Below are 12,881 nucleotides of genomic sequence, written 5' to 3'. Positions count from 1 at the left end.
TTATTTATTTTTGCAATATTTTACTTGAATTTATCTTTCAATTTGTAAATACTGAGAAATTAATAAAAATATTCATTTTTTAAAATGGGGTGTTGTCAATTATGCTGAGCACTGTATTTGGTTAAATTCTAAGATTTATTTATTTATTTTTGTGCCTCTCTTTTTTATTGTGGAGAGTTATAAATAAATGACAAATGTCTCGGTGCATGCTCTTTCTTGATTCATTTCTTATTTGCGTTCATCATTTTTTTCTTATTGTTTTTATTTTTTAAACCTCTCCTCTGGGATGCATAGATGGCAAGCCTATAGCTACAGATGTTGTTGTCCTTGCAACAAACCTGGTGATTCCTGACACCCGCAGTCACCATGCTGGAGTTTATGTGTGTCGTGCCAACAAACCCAAGACCAGAGATTTTGTCTCATCTCCTGCTGAACTCCGAGTACTAGGTAAATGTGTGCTTCCTCTTAACAGATCCTGCAGCGTGAATAAATGCTGAATAAATTGTAGACTGTGTGATAAAATATGCAATGAGGCTTATTGATGCAAAATTGATGTATGAATCATATAGGCAAAAGCCTTTTTTTGGTTTCACATTTGGTATTGCCCTTGAGTATTTCTTCAGGAATTGTGTGTTTGCCAATTTCTCTGTCCCAGGGTTAAAAATGCTTTATTAAATCGCTCGTCACCATAAAATCAATAAGCTTTCTAGTAAAAAAAGAAACAGATGGTTGCTGAACTCTACATGATGGATGTAAAATGGATGGATGTAATGGATGTAAAATTCTGAAATGTTTCTGTCTAGCAAATAAGTAGTATTATAATTGCTTGTATGCTTGTGGTTAGTATTTTAGAAATTCATCAAATACTGCATTATCTATAGACCATTTTGAGGGATGTAAACAAAAACAATGGTCCCAACGTATTTCCTGTTTTACATTTTTAATTTCTAAAGCTCCCGAGAATCCAAAAAGAGCCACATATTGATAAATAATGTTGTGATAGCTGTTTTAACATTAGGTTATGATTGAATTGCCTTTTGTTACAGTTATGGAATAGTTTGATAACAAGCAGGAAATGTTCTTGGTCCAATGAAATCACCAATGGTCTATACAGCAGAGTTACATTTATAGACAAATGTCGACACGGTCAATACATCATTACTTAGTTACTTTGCTCAGGCATAAGCAGTACCCCTTCTTATGTACAGAAAAAGTAAAGCTATATTATACTTTTCTTGTTTTGATGTGTTAACTCAATATTGTCTGCGTACAAAGATCAGGATAACTCTTTTCTGAACTGCACATTTCAGAGGAATCCTGATGTTTTAAAATAAATCATTCAGTCAAGACATGTTTTGCATGAAAGTACAATATAATTTTTGCTCCTGAAATATGCTCCAACATTTACAAGATGTTTTTTACTTGCTCTAATTGAATCATAAGGATATCCATCTGTTGTTGTTTTTGTAAGGAAGAACATAGTATTAGTAGAAAGATTTGTCCTTGAAAAACTGATGTTTCTCATTGTTTGACTATAGTGTGACACATTCATTAAATGCGTGCAGTTATTTTTATTTATAATTTGTTAAGAAATGATTTATACTTAATTCAATTCATCTTTATTTTGTATAGCGCTTTTACAATGCAGTTGTGTCAAAGCAGCTTAACATAGAAGTTCTAGTAAATTGAAATCGAAACTGTCAGTCCAGTTTTCTGAGTTAAAGCTCAGTTTAGTTAAAATTGTTTCCAATCCCATAGTTATAAATATGATTTCCATATGGATTGACATTGTAATATATTAAACATATTTTACTGCTTGCTATCCCTTTTCTTGTTTCAGTCCAATTTGGGGTGGTAATAAAATTAACCCAGGTATATTAGATTCAGGGTTCAAGATATGGGCAGAGAAGGGAATTAGAAAGATAGCAGATTTATATGTTAACAATATTCTAATATCATTTGAGGAAATTGTTAGTACATACAATATTCCTGCAAAACATTTCTTTAAGTATTGACAAATAAGAGATTTTATCCTCAAATCACAGAACAATTCTCTGGATATGCCATCATTGTCTGTTTTGGAAAAAGTAATAACAAAAGATTGTCTTAGTGAAGGTTTAATTTCTGCATTATACAAGATGCTGGTGTCAGAATCTTCAAATTGTAAATTAGAAACTTGAAGATTAGATCTTAAAGAGGATATCTCTGTAGAGGACTGGATGAAGACATGTGAGGAAGTTCAGTCACTGACAACGAACACTCGTCTGAAACAATTACAATATAAGTGGTTGATTTACACAACTCCAGTTATTACATAAATATTCCAGATACTTGCTTGAGATGCAGGGACCTTAAAGGAATGCTGTATCACTGTATATGGGAATGTAAAGGAATACAGAACTTCTGGAATGGTGTGAAAGAAATGAGAGAAAATATTCTTGAAATTAATATACCAATGTCTCCTTTAATTTTATATTCCAAGGAGATCAAGTAAAAAAAAGATGGAGCATATTTTTATGAATATATGTATTCTGCTAGCGAAACAGCTAATTTCTTTAAATTGCAAAAGTATATGTGTAGCAAAGATACAGTGCATCCGGAAAGTGTTCATAGCCTTGAATGGCCCAGCCAGAGGCCAGACCTAAGTCCCATTGAACATCTCTGGAGAGATCTGAAAATGGCTGTACACCGTCGCTTCCCATCCAACCTGACAGAGCTTGAGAGCTACTGCTTAGAGGAATGGGCAAAAATTCCCAAAGACAGGTGTGCCAAGCTTGTGGCATCATATTCAACAAGACTTGAGGCTGTAATTGCTGCCAAAGGTGCATCAACAAAGTATTGAGTAAAGGCTGCAAATACTTGCTGTATGTACATGTGACTTTTCAGGTTTTTTTTTTTTTTAATTGCAACCATTTCAAAAAAATCTTTTTTCACATTGTCATTATAGGGTATTGTGTGTAGAATTTTGAGGAAATGAATTAATTTTAGCCCTTTTGGAATAAGGCTATAACAAAAAATTTGGAAAAAGTGAAGCGCTATGAATACTTTCTGGATGCACTGTAGGCCATTGGCTGAAAGAGATGGTAATAATGGAAAATAAATAACTTGTATATTAAGAAATAAATAACATTTTGGGGACCGTTTATGTTGTTTTTAAAAGGTGGTTGAGTTGGAAATGTTTTCTTAGAAGATTAGTGAAAGAGATATTGTATTCTAATGTAAAATACTGAGAATTTTGTTTTGTTTGTTTATTTGTTTGCTTGTTGGTTTATGTTATATTTGGTACATAGAATGTGTATGTACATGTTAAAATATAATAAAAAGGAATTGAAATAAAATTAGTTTAGTTTAATTCAGTCTGGTTTAAATTTCACCACTGAAAGTCCAAACACTGAAGAGCAAATCAATCCCAAATATGTGATATCGTACATATGATGTAACACTTATTCTTTATTATGTCACTTATAGTTCATACCAGTGGCTAATATGAACTTGCAATTAAGTTGCAAGAAAACTGCAGCAAATTAATCTTAATGTTCATTTCTACGTGCTTTGTTTCATTTTTTAATTTAACGTTATCATGGGTTTATGCACCATGTATCAAATTATGGATCCGACTTGAATTAGCAATGTACAATTTTCTCATTAACCTACATTAATAAGTCTTTACTCATTACATAAACGTTCCACATACTCTAATTACTAATTACTGGTCAAATTCCACAAACAATTACAAATCAATTGCAACTTGTTTATTGAGATGTAAAATATTCAATTAGAAACTAAAATAACTGAACTTTTTTGTTGTTTGTTAACAAGCTAAACCTTGGAGTAAATGTGTTACATCAGTATTTCTGAATGAATCTTTTTGTTTTTTGCCTACTCTCCATTTTTCCCAGCTCCACCCATCATCCTCCAGTCCCCAGAGGCGGTGTCTCTGTCCCGTGGGAACACAGCCCGGTTTGTGTGTAATAGTTCTGGTGACCCCCCTCCTGCTCTGCGCTGGCTAAAGAATGGAGAGCCGGTTCAGTCCAATGCCCGGGTGAAGACCCAGAACCCTGGCGTTCTGCTCATCAACCAGCTGCGACTGGACGATGCTGGATATTACCAGTGTATCGCTGCCAACAGCCTGGGCACGGCCTGCGCCACTGCCAAGCTGTCTGTGATCGTGAGAGAGGGTTTACCCAGCCCTCCTCGCCATGTTTCTGCCACACCTCACTCCAGCACCTCTGCACTGCTGACCTGGGACCCTCCCGAACACAACAGTGACCAGATTATCGGCTTCTCTGTTCACTACCAACGCACGGCAGGTCAGGACCACACTGTAAAAAATATTTGCATTTTATGTTTATCTACGATTGTGAAGTGTATTGTTGGGACCTTGATCTCTGTTAAACTGTACAGTTAAATTTTCAACATCAAAAGTCGACAGAGCAAAGTGACTTTTTATTGTCAGTCTAGTAGTTTGAGATAATATAATTCATAAGAAATAGTATATAGTGATGTCTGTAAAATAACAGAAACCTACTGACAGTTTATTAGAGTTTTTGTAGTGTAATATACAACACCAAACCAGACAATATATCACTTTAAACTATTAAATATGTCAATAAAAGTCACTTTTTTTTGCTTTACAAGGCTAAAAGTTGTTGGAAGAAAGATCAAGGTCCCATAATGCAATTTAAAAGCTTAAATAAACAAGGAAAATAATAAATAAAAATATGAATCACAAAATACAGAAAACTGGTAATTCACAGATATTTTTCTACAGTGCAGCTTGTGTTTAGTTGAGAATGAGGGATAAACAAATGCTTGGTGATAATTTGTAAAAATATATATTTGAATTTTTTATCAAATAAATGACACAAACATTATTAACATTTTATTCTTTCTCAATATTATTCTTTTTTTAGAGGTTATTAATCTCTTTTTTGCCATAAAGAAGAGAGCTTAACATGCTGCAATTTAAGAAAATGCGTGCAATTACAAAAAATGCCAGCAAATTATGAAAAGCTTTTCATTCATTTGACGGCACACATGCTGCAAATCCTCACAACGCAAACACATTTTTAAAAAATGTGCTGCATTTTCTCACAACACTTTCAAATAGCACGAAACACAATGGAAGTGTTTCAAGAGGATCAGAAAACGGCTATTTAGGTTATGGTTATTTAGGCTAATAAAATACAAAAGACAGGAATCAGGATATTAAAATAAACAAACAAAAAACTCACCTTTCAAAGATCACTCACAACTTCATTGAGCAATAGTCACGGCACAGCAGCGTCCATCATGTTTTTGGGTCTACTTGAAACATTTCCGTTGTGTTTTTGCAAGTGTTGTGAGAAAATGCAGCGCATTTGCTTCATGAGAAAATGCAATGCATTTTATTAGTTTGTTTGTGTTGTGTGAAAATGCAGCACGTATTTTAAATGTGTATGCAATGTGCAGATTTGCAGCACAAGTGCTGTCAAATGGATAAAGATCTTTACTTAATTTGCTGGCATTTATTTCTAATTGCACACGTTTTATTAAATTGCAGAGTGTTAAGCTCTCTTGGTCAACATACTTTTTAGAGAATATCTGTTAACAAAAAAATTGAAGAGAGTAAAAAGTCATCTGTAATATAGGAACATAGAATGATAACATTTGTATACATGATTTACTAGCGCGTACAGGTCAGAGTGGTTACAAGTGAAATGTCTACATTAATATATCTGTTATGCTGAATTTTTTCTGTATGAATAAGTTATTAAAGTTGATGCTGCAATTCAGTGTAATGCATAACACTATGGCATAACAGAGAATTTTTATTACACTGAATGAAAAAAATATTACTCTGAGTGATGAAACTTATACCAGAGATTTTGAAGAATATCAACTACCCAACTGTATCAAGCTGAGAGCTGACCAATAAAATAAACCACAGTTATTTGTGCATATATCAAATTACTCTTACAACCGAAAAGTATTTTAGAGTACCAAACTGATGACTGTAAATGTAAATTTAGATTTTTAAGTAAACTATGGGATGTTAACCAAATAAGGCAACTGATTCTTTGTTTAAAAAAAAACTGTTCAGTATGTTCATTTAGCCACTTGTTGAATAATGTACAAGCCAATGTACAATGTACAAGCCATTTGTTGAATGCATTTCTCTTATGCAAATACAAAGAGCATTTTACTCATAAGTCTGAAATAGATGGAACACCTTAGGACAGTGTAATCTGCACCAGCAACAAAACAACAAAGTCAAATACAACAAAACATCCAATCTGAAAAAGCGTGAGGTAGTACTTGATCTTTGAAACATTTTATACAGTAACTCTCACATTTTGAACGTTGAATCGATTATTAATATGTGTTTAACATTTCAATATAGAAATATGAATAATATTCTCATAGAACTCATGTTGCATTCAGTGAACAGATCCATACAAATCAGACCTGAAGTTGGCCATCTATTTTTGTTCGCTTCTACGTAGAGGAAATTATTCATTCCAGTCAATTCAATTCAGTTCAATTCAATTCATTATCAGTGAAGTGATCACTTAAAGTTTGGTCCATTCATTAAACAAATCTACAGAATAACTTGGAGCACAGTGCCAGTTGTTTCAGCTATTTTCATGATACGTTTGGTTTGGATTCATATAGATGTTTGGATTTATATTGAAGCTTTTAATGCAGCATGATACAGTAGCAATCCCATTCATTTGTATCACACAGCTCAAGTATTTCAAAGTATTTAAAATTATTTAGATTACAGTATATTAACCTGAGTAACACATTACTAATTACTCTTTAAAGCTGTTATTTTATCTGTAGCAAAAAAAAAAAAGGTTTTAGAAGTAGCCCTACCAGATATATATGTAATAAAAAACATTAAAGGAAAACGACACAAATATTGCTTCGTTGAGCATTTTCTTTTTTCAGATTGTTGTTAAAGTTTCTGTAAGGCTCTTTACTGTTACCAGAGGTTACTTAAGTCCCTGTTTGACCTGCAGCATTTCTCATTACTCTGAGTGTAGCCAGCTTAAGTGGATCAGTCCAGAGAGAGAAATCCAGTCTCATTACTTTACCGAGGCCAATTCACTTCGTACTGTAGACTGCTACTATTGATGGGGTCACTCTTCTCCACGTTCGCAAACTCGTACCCAAAGGACAACAATGTTTTGCTTTGGAGCAGGTTTTTAAATGGTAAATGTGCTTGTTTGTTTGCAGGCTCAGACAACATGGAGTATCAGTTTGCGGTGAATAACGACACCACAGAGCTGCATGTGAAAGAACTGCTCCCTCACACAGCCTACACCTTCTATGTAGTGGCCTATTCACCCATGGGTGCCAGTCGCCCGTCTCTGCCAGTCACTGTGGAGATGTTTGAGGATGGTGAGCAATAAATAATAGAGAGTGATCAATGCCATAAAGAAAGTAGATTGAGTTATTGACAATTAAACAGGCTGTATCTTCGATATCTGCGCTGTGCTTAAACATGTTAATTTCCTATATACACAGAATACCAGAGTAACCTTCTGTTAAAGGTATAGTTTGCCCGAAAATTTAGCGGTTAGTTAGGTCAAATAACGTCTAATAACGACGTAAACTGACGTTGATATTTTGATGATTTTAGGTTGTGTTGGAAAGTGACTAAAATTCAAAGTCAAGCCAACATCTTAAACCAACGTCATATTGACGTCAAATACTGATATTTTTTCATCAGGTATGGCAACCAAAATCCAATGTCTGATAAAAGTCATAGTGGTAACGTCCACACAACGTCAAGCTGTAACATCATTAGATGTTGATATATTGTTGTTTTTAGCTTGCGTTGCAAAGTAACTAAAATGCAACGTCTGTTCGACATTGGACATTGATGTCAGCCTGATGTTTGGCACTGATGTCAACCAGATTTTCATTTCCAAACAAAATACAATGTCCCATGATGTCATATAGATGTCCTGTATCTGCTGGGATTAGCCTACTAGAACTGGTGGTAGCCCTTTTTTCAGGCTTCTGATTGGTCAGTGTGGATTTACGGTTAGAGTTTCATCTCCACTTGTTGGTTTGTTATGCTCTACACAACACTTCATAGCTTAATTTACAGTTTTAAACTGTGCTATTATTTTGTAAGAATGCCCTTGTGTACTAGGCCATATGTGATCTTATGAGCTGTCCTGTGTCATTTTGTAGTCTAAAAAAGTGCAAGTAGTGTATGCACACTAATGTTTACTTGTAAACTTCAAATACCAGAATAAAGTGCTTATTTTAAAATGTATTGCTTCATTTTGAGGGTTTCAAGCTCTTTATTATTCTTACTTTTCTTATGTATAGTAGTAGGAGGGGTCATTAGACAAGCTCAATGACAAAATAACCTTTTATTGATAGATTAGTATAAATCCGTAGTGTATAGTCCATAATTTGCGACTGCTGTTTTGTAAATCTTTCTTTGTTTTGTGTTCTCTGCAGTTCCCAGTGCTTCTCCCCAGCTGTCGTTGCTGAGCACGTCTCCCACTGACATCAGAGTGATGTGGCTGCCTCTGTCCTCACAGCTGAGCCGTGGAGCCATCACTCGCTATCGCATCGATTATAGAGCACTGGAGCAGGGTAAGAGAGCACCACCCACTGACAAACAGTACAGTGCACAAATACACAAACAGTAGCTCTGACATATCACAAAATTTTATTACGATTTTTTTTTCAAATGTGAACTTATTACATCGGTTTACTGAACTGTCAGACACAAAATATTCACAGGTTCATTAGTACACTACCTGAAAGAAGTCTTGTCGCCTACCCAAGTTTATAACAACAAATAATAATTTGACTTCTGGATGATTTTTTGGTATCAGAAGTGGCTTATATGAAAAGTAAAGGCCTCTAGATTACGCTTATTTTACCTAAATAAAATATGACCACACCTTGATTTTTAGTTATTTAATTAGTACAGTAAGGTCTGACTTTGCTTGGACAAAAGTCTTGTCACTTAACAGAAATAATGTACAGTATAGAATATAAAGTCTTAGTGCAGTGGAAAAAGAATTAATATTGTTTATGACTTCCATGAGCTTGGAGGACTGCATCCATACATCTCTGCAATGGCTCAAATAACTTATTAATAAAGTCAACTGGAATGGCAAAGAAAGCGTTCCTGCAGGACTCCCAGAGTTCATCAGGATTCTTTGAATTCATCTTCAATGCCTCCTCCATCTTATCCCAGACATGCTCGATAATGTTTAAGTCTGGTTACTGGGCTGGCCAATCCTGGAGCACCTTGACCTTCTTTGCTTTCAGGAACTTTGATGTGGAGGCTGAAGTATGAGAAGGAGCGCTATCCTGCTAAAGAATTTCTCTCTACTGTGGTTTGTAATGTAAAGGGCAGCACAATTGTCTTGATACATCAGGCTGTTGATGTTGCCATCCACTCTGCAGATCTCTCGCACGACCCCATATTGAAAGTAACCCCAAACTATGATTTTTCCTTCATCAAACATGACTGATGTTAGTGAAAATCTTGGGTCCATGCGGGTTCCAATAGGTCTTCTGCAGTATTTGTGATGATTGCAGTTCAACAGATCATTCATCAGAAAAATCTACCTTCTGCCACTTTTCCAAATGATCAACTAGAAGTCAAGTTATTATTTTTTGCTCTTACAACTGGGTTTGACGACAAGACTTTTGTCAGGTAGGGTATTTTTGTATTGTATTTTGTCATATTTAAAGAGATAGTTCATCCAAAAAGGAAACTTTACTCAATATTTACACACCCTCAGGTGGGTCCAAGCCTTTGAGTTTCTTTTTTAAATCTAAGGAATATATTTTGAATATTGTTAGAAACCTGCAAACATTGACTCCCATGGTAGGAAAAATATTAGCATGGAAGTCAATGGTTAGTGGTTTTCAACATTTTACAAAATGTCTTCTTTTGATTTCAACACACTGCATAAAATGCTTTTTTTATTTCTTTTTTTTTTTGTCTTGTATCCAGTCCAAATATCTACAAATTCTTAAAATAAGAAGCATTCTAGGCAAGCAAAAATATTTTATTTTATGTATTTATTATTTATTTATTTTTTTTATTCTATGTTTTCAGAAATAATATGTCAAAATTAAGTGGGTTTTTTCCTTAAAACAAGCTAAATAATCTGCCAACAGGGTAATCAAAGTAATATTGTTTTTTGTTTTGGCATAAGATTATTGTGCTTACCTCATTGGCAGACTATTTTCCTTGATTCAAGGAAAAACTCACTTAATTTTGGCATTATTTCTTAAAACAAGAGAATATGTTTTGCTCGTCTAGAAAATGCTTATTGAATTAAGAATGTTTAGATATTTGGACTAGAAATAAGCAAAAAACCTGAAGTAGGAAAAGCATTTTTTGCAGTACAGAAGCTCAAACAGGTCAGTGATGAGTGAAGGGTGAGTAATTGATAAAAACTGTGACTACACTCACACACACACAAATGCAATTGGATGTAATTTGTAATATTTATATGCCCAAATAATAAGATGAAATTCTGACAGCGTGTAAATCAAAATGGTTTTTATAATAATATACTGCAGCAGACTACTTACATACAGTAAAATGTGTAAGTACAACAAAATGCATCAGTTGCCCACACTTGAATGAAATCATTTGACTTATCAAATTTCACTCCGATTACACAAGGCATGTAGTTATCCATTCATGTAGTAGATTCATTCAAGTTACTAATTTAGAGGCTTTTTAAAGTAGTATATGAACGAGTGTGTGAAAGAGGATTGTGTGTGAGGTTTTGCCTTGTCACATGTCGCCTGTTAAATTCTTAGTTTTGTGCGTTTAATTTTGTCACTAGCAGGGCAGCAGGCATGTCTGCGGTATTTTGAGGAACGACAAAGACATGCCTGATTGCTCAGCTCTATTAGAGCTCTGGATGCTTAATGAACAGTAATAAAGGTGGAACAAAAGACAGATTCGCTCTGATGGCCTGTGACACTGAATGAGAGACGAAGAAAAGTCATTTCAGACATCCATTGTTCATGCTGCTTTATCAGTCGACTACAGAAATGACTTCCACTGGCGTACTTATCTTCTGGCATGTGTTTATGTGTGTGTGTGCCCTGCAGTGGATCACATATACTCTGTGGAAGTGGGTGGAAATGAGACGCAGGTGACTCTTAGGGATTTGAAACCAAATCAAGCGTACCAGCTCCGGATTTCTGCAGGAACACGGGCTGGTTTTAGTCAGTCTTCTGAGTGGGCTTCACACCACACACCAAACCTTACTCAGGGTGAGTAAACGCATGAACACACACACATATGCACAAACATAAATGCAATTGCTGCCATTCTGTTCACTTGTCTGAACAAATCTTCTATCGAGCGATTGAAAGATGCGAGGCTTTTAACCAACACTAATAGGAGGTCGCATATTACTCCTGTGCTTAAGGCTCTTCATTGACTACCGATTAGTTTTAGAGTAAATTTTAAGATTTTGGTAATTACATATAGAGCTCTGCATGGTCAGGCCCCCCAAACTGTCAATCTGTGTGCAAGAAGGGGCAACACTTTTTATCACATTTTCACATTGGCCCCAATATGCTTACTTTTTTCTATTGTGCTTTTATTAGGTCTATTCTATCCTTCACTCTTGTGGCATGGTTTGGAAGTCTGTCCCTTAAAAACTGGAATAGACTGAGCCAGGTTGCTAGGTGGTCTAGCAGGTTAATTGGTGAATCACAGCTGAGCATTGAATCCCTGTAGAGTAGGCAGCTTTTATGGATTGCTCAGAACATTAGTAGCTGTAGCTCTTATCCTCTGTCTGAGGAGTTTAACCTACTCCCTTTGTATGTACATTTCTTTTTTTAATATGTGTACAGATGTCACCACTTCAATATGTTTCCTCTGCTGCTGTGCTTGCTGTCGCCGTGGCAGTAGTAAATGATCCTGCAGCTTTTGACCGCTGGGTGGCTCTTTGACCATAGATTTTTAGCTTTGCCTCTTCACAATACTAGATAGGATGGTACTGTTTGTGTACCCACGTTGAAAAAAAAACTGGACTGAACTGAAACTAAATTATTTAAAATAAACTTGCGGGACTTAATTTACATCCTCCGGCAAAATTTATTATAACTTTTGTGATCTGCTTGAGGTAGGTAAATATATTTTTATGCTTTTGATGAACTTAAGAGCCCTTTAGACCATGCACTGAACCGTTTCTCCGTGTTTCGCTGGTAATTTCTTTAAATAAATAATTATTTAGGCCTATTTAATTATTCATTTATTATTTATGTACAATAATAACGACATAAAGTGAGAAAGTAAAATATAATCAACAAAGAAAATGTAAAAGAAAACGTAAATGAAAAGCTTATTTATTGACTGTCTTAGTCCTATCATTTTAAAATAGCAAACACTGTACATCTCTCATGTTTAGGGTAAAACACTGCTTTATTTATTTAGGCCTACTTATTTCTGTATGTATGTACGTTTGTACTTTCATTTTAGTTGTCTTTTATTTCTTTAGTTTTAATTTCCAAAATGAATCCTCATTGCACTTAACACGTTTACAATGATAATAAAGCTTGTTGACAAGTTTTTAATGATTAACGAAGAAATTATAATGCTTTGTTTCATTGTTTCATCTTCATTTACAAGTAGCAGGGTATTTACAGCTACTGTATATTTATGTCCATTCGCATCCTGTCCCCTTGTGCCCCCTGGCGGCATAGTCGCAAACTGCGGTTATACCTAAAAACATGTTCTTAATCCTTTAGTACGGCGGCGGTGCCACTTGCAGAAGTAATGCTACTTTTAAAGTGTCACCCACTGTATATGTGGGTGTGTATATGTGTGATTTGACTGTTTGTATCAAATGCCAAACTTTGCTGCAAAAAGAATCTACCTA

At 34.9% G+C, this 12,881-nt stretch overlaps 1 protein-coding gene across 1 annotated transcript in view; it reads left to right on the top strand.

The window, feature by feature from the left end:
* igdcc4 (immunoglobulin superfamily, DCC subclass, member 4) overlaps nt 1-12,881 on the top strand; it is a 123,511-nt gene that overhangs the window by 86,119 nt on the left and 24,511 nt on the right. Inside the window, exons 6-10 of the mRNA XM_056461598.1 lie at nt 295-447; nt 3,900-4,310; nt 7,222-7,386; nt 8,464-8,601; nt 11,101-11,265. Coding sequence (XP_056317573.1) covers nt 295-447; nt 3,900-4,310; nt 7,222-7,386; nt 8,464-8,601; nt 11,101-11,265 — 1,032 coding nt within the window. The remainder of the gene's footprint in view (nt 1-294; nt 448-3,899; nt 4,311-7,221; nt 7,387-8,463; nt 8,602-11,100; nt 11,266-12,881) is intronic.

Source organism: Danio aesculapii, chromosome 7 (assembly GCF_903798145.1).
Source record: "Danio aesculapii chromosome 7, fDanAes4.1, whole genome shotgun sequence".
Classification (NCBI taxonomy): domain Eukaryota; kingdom Metazoa; phylum Chordata; class Actinopteri; order Cypriniformes; family Danionidae; genus Danio; species Danio aesculapii.
This window is presented reverse-complemented; position numbering and strand designations above follow the sequence as displayed.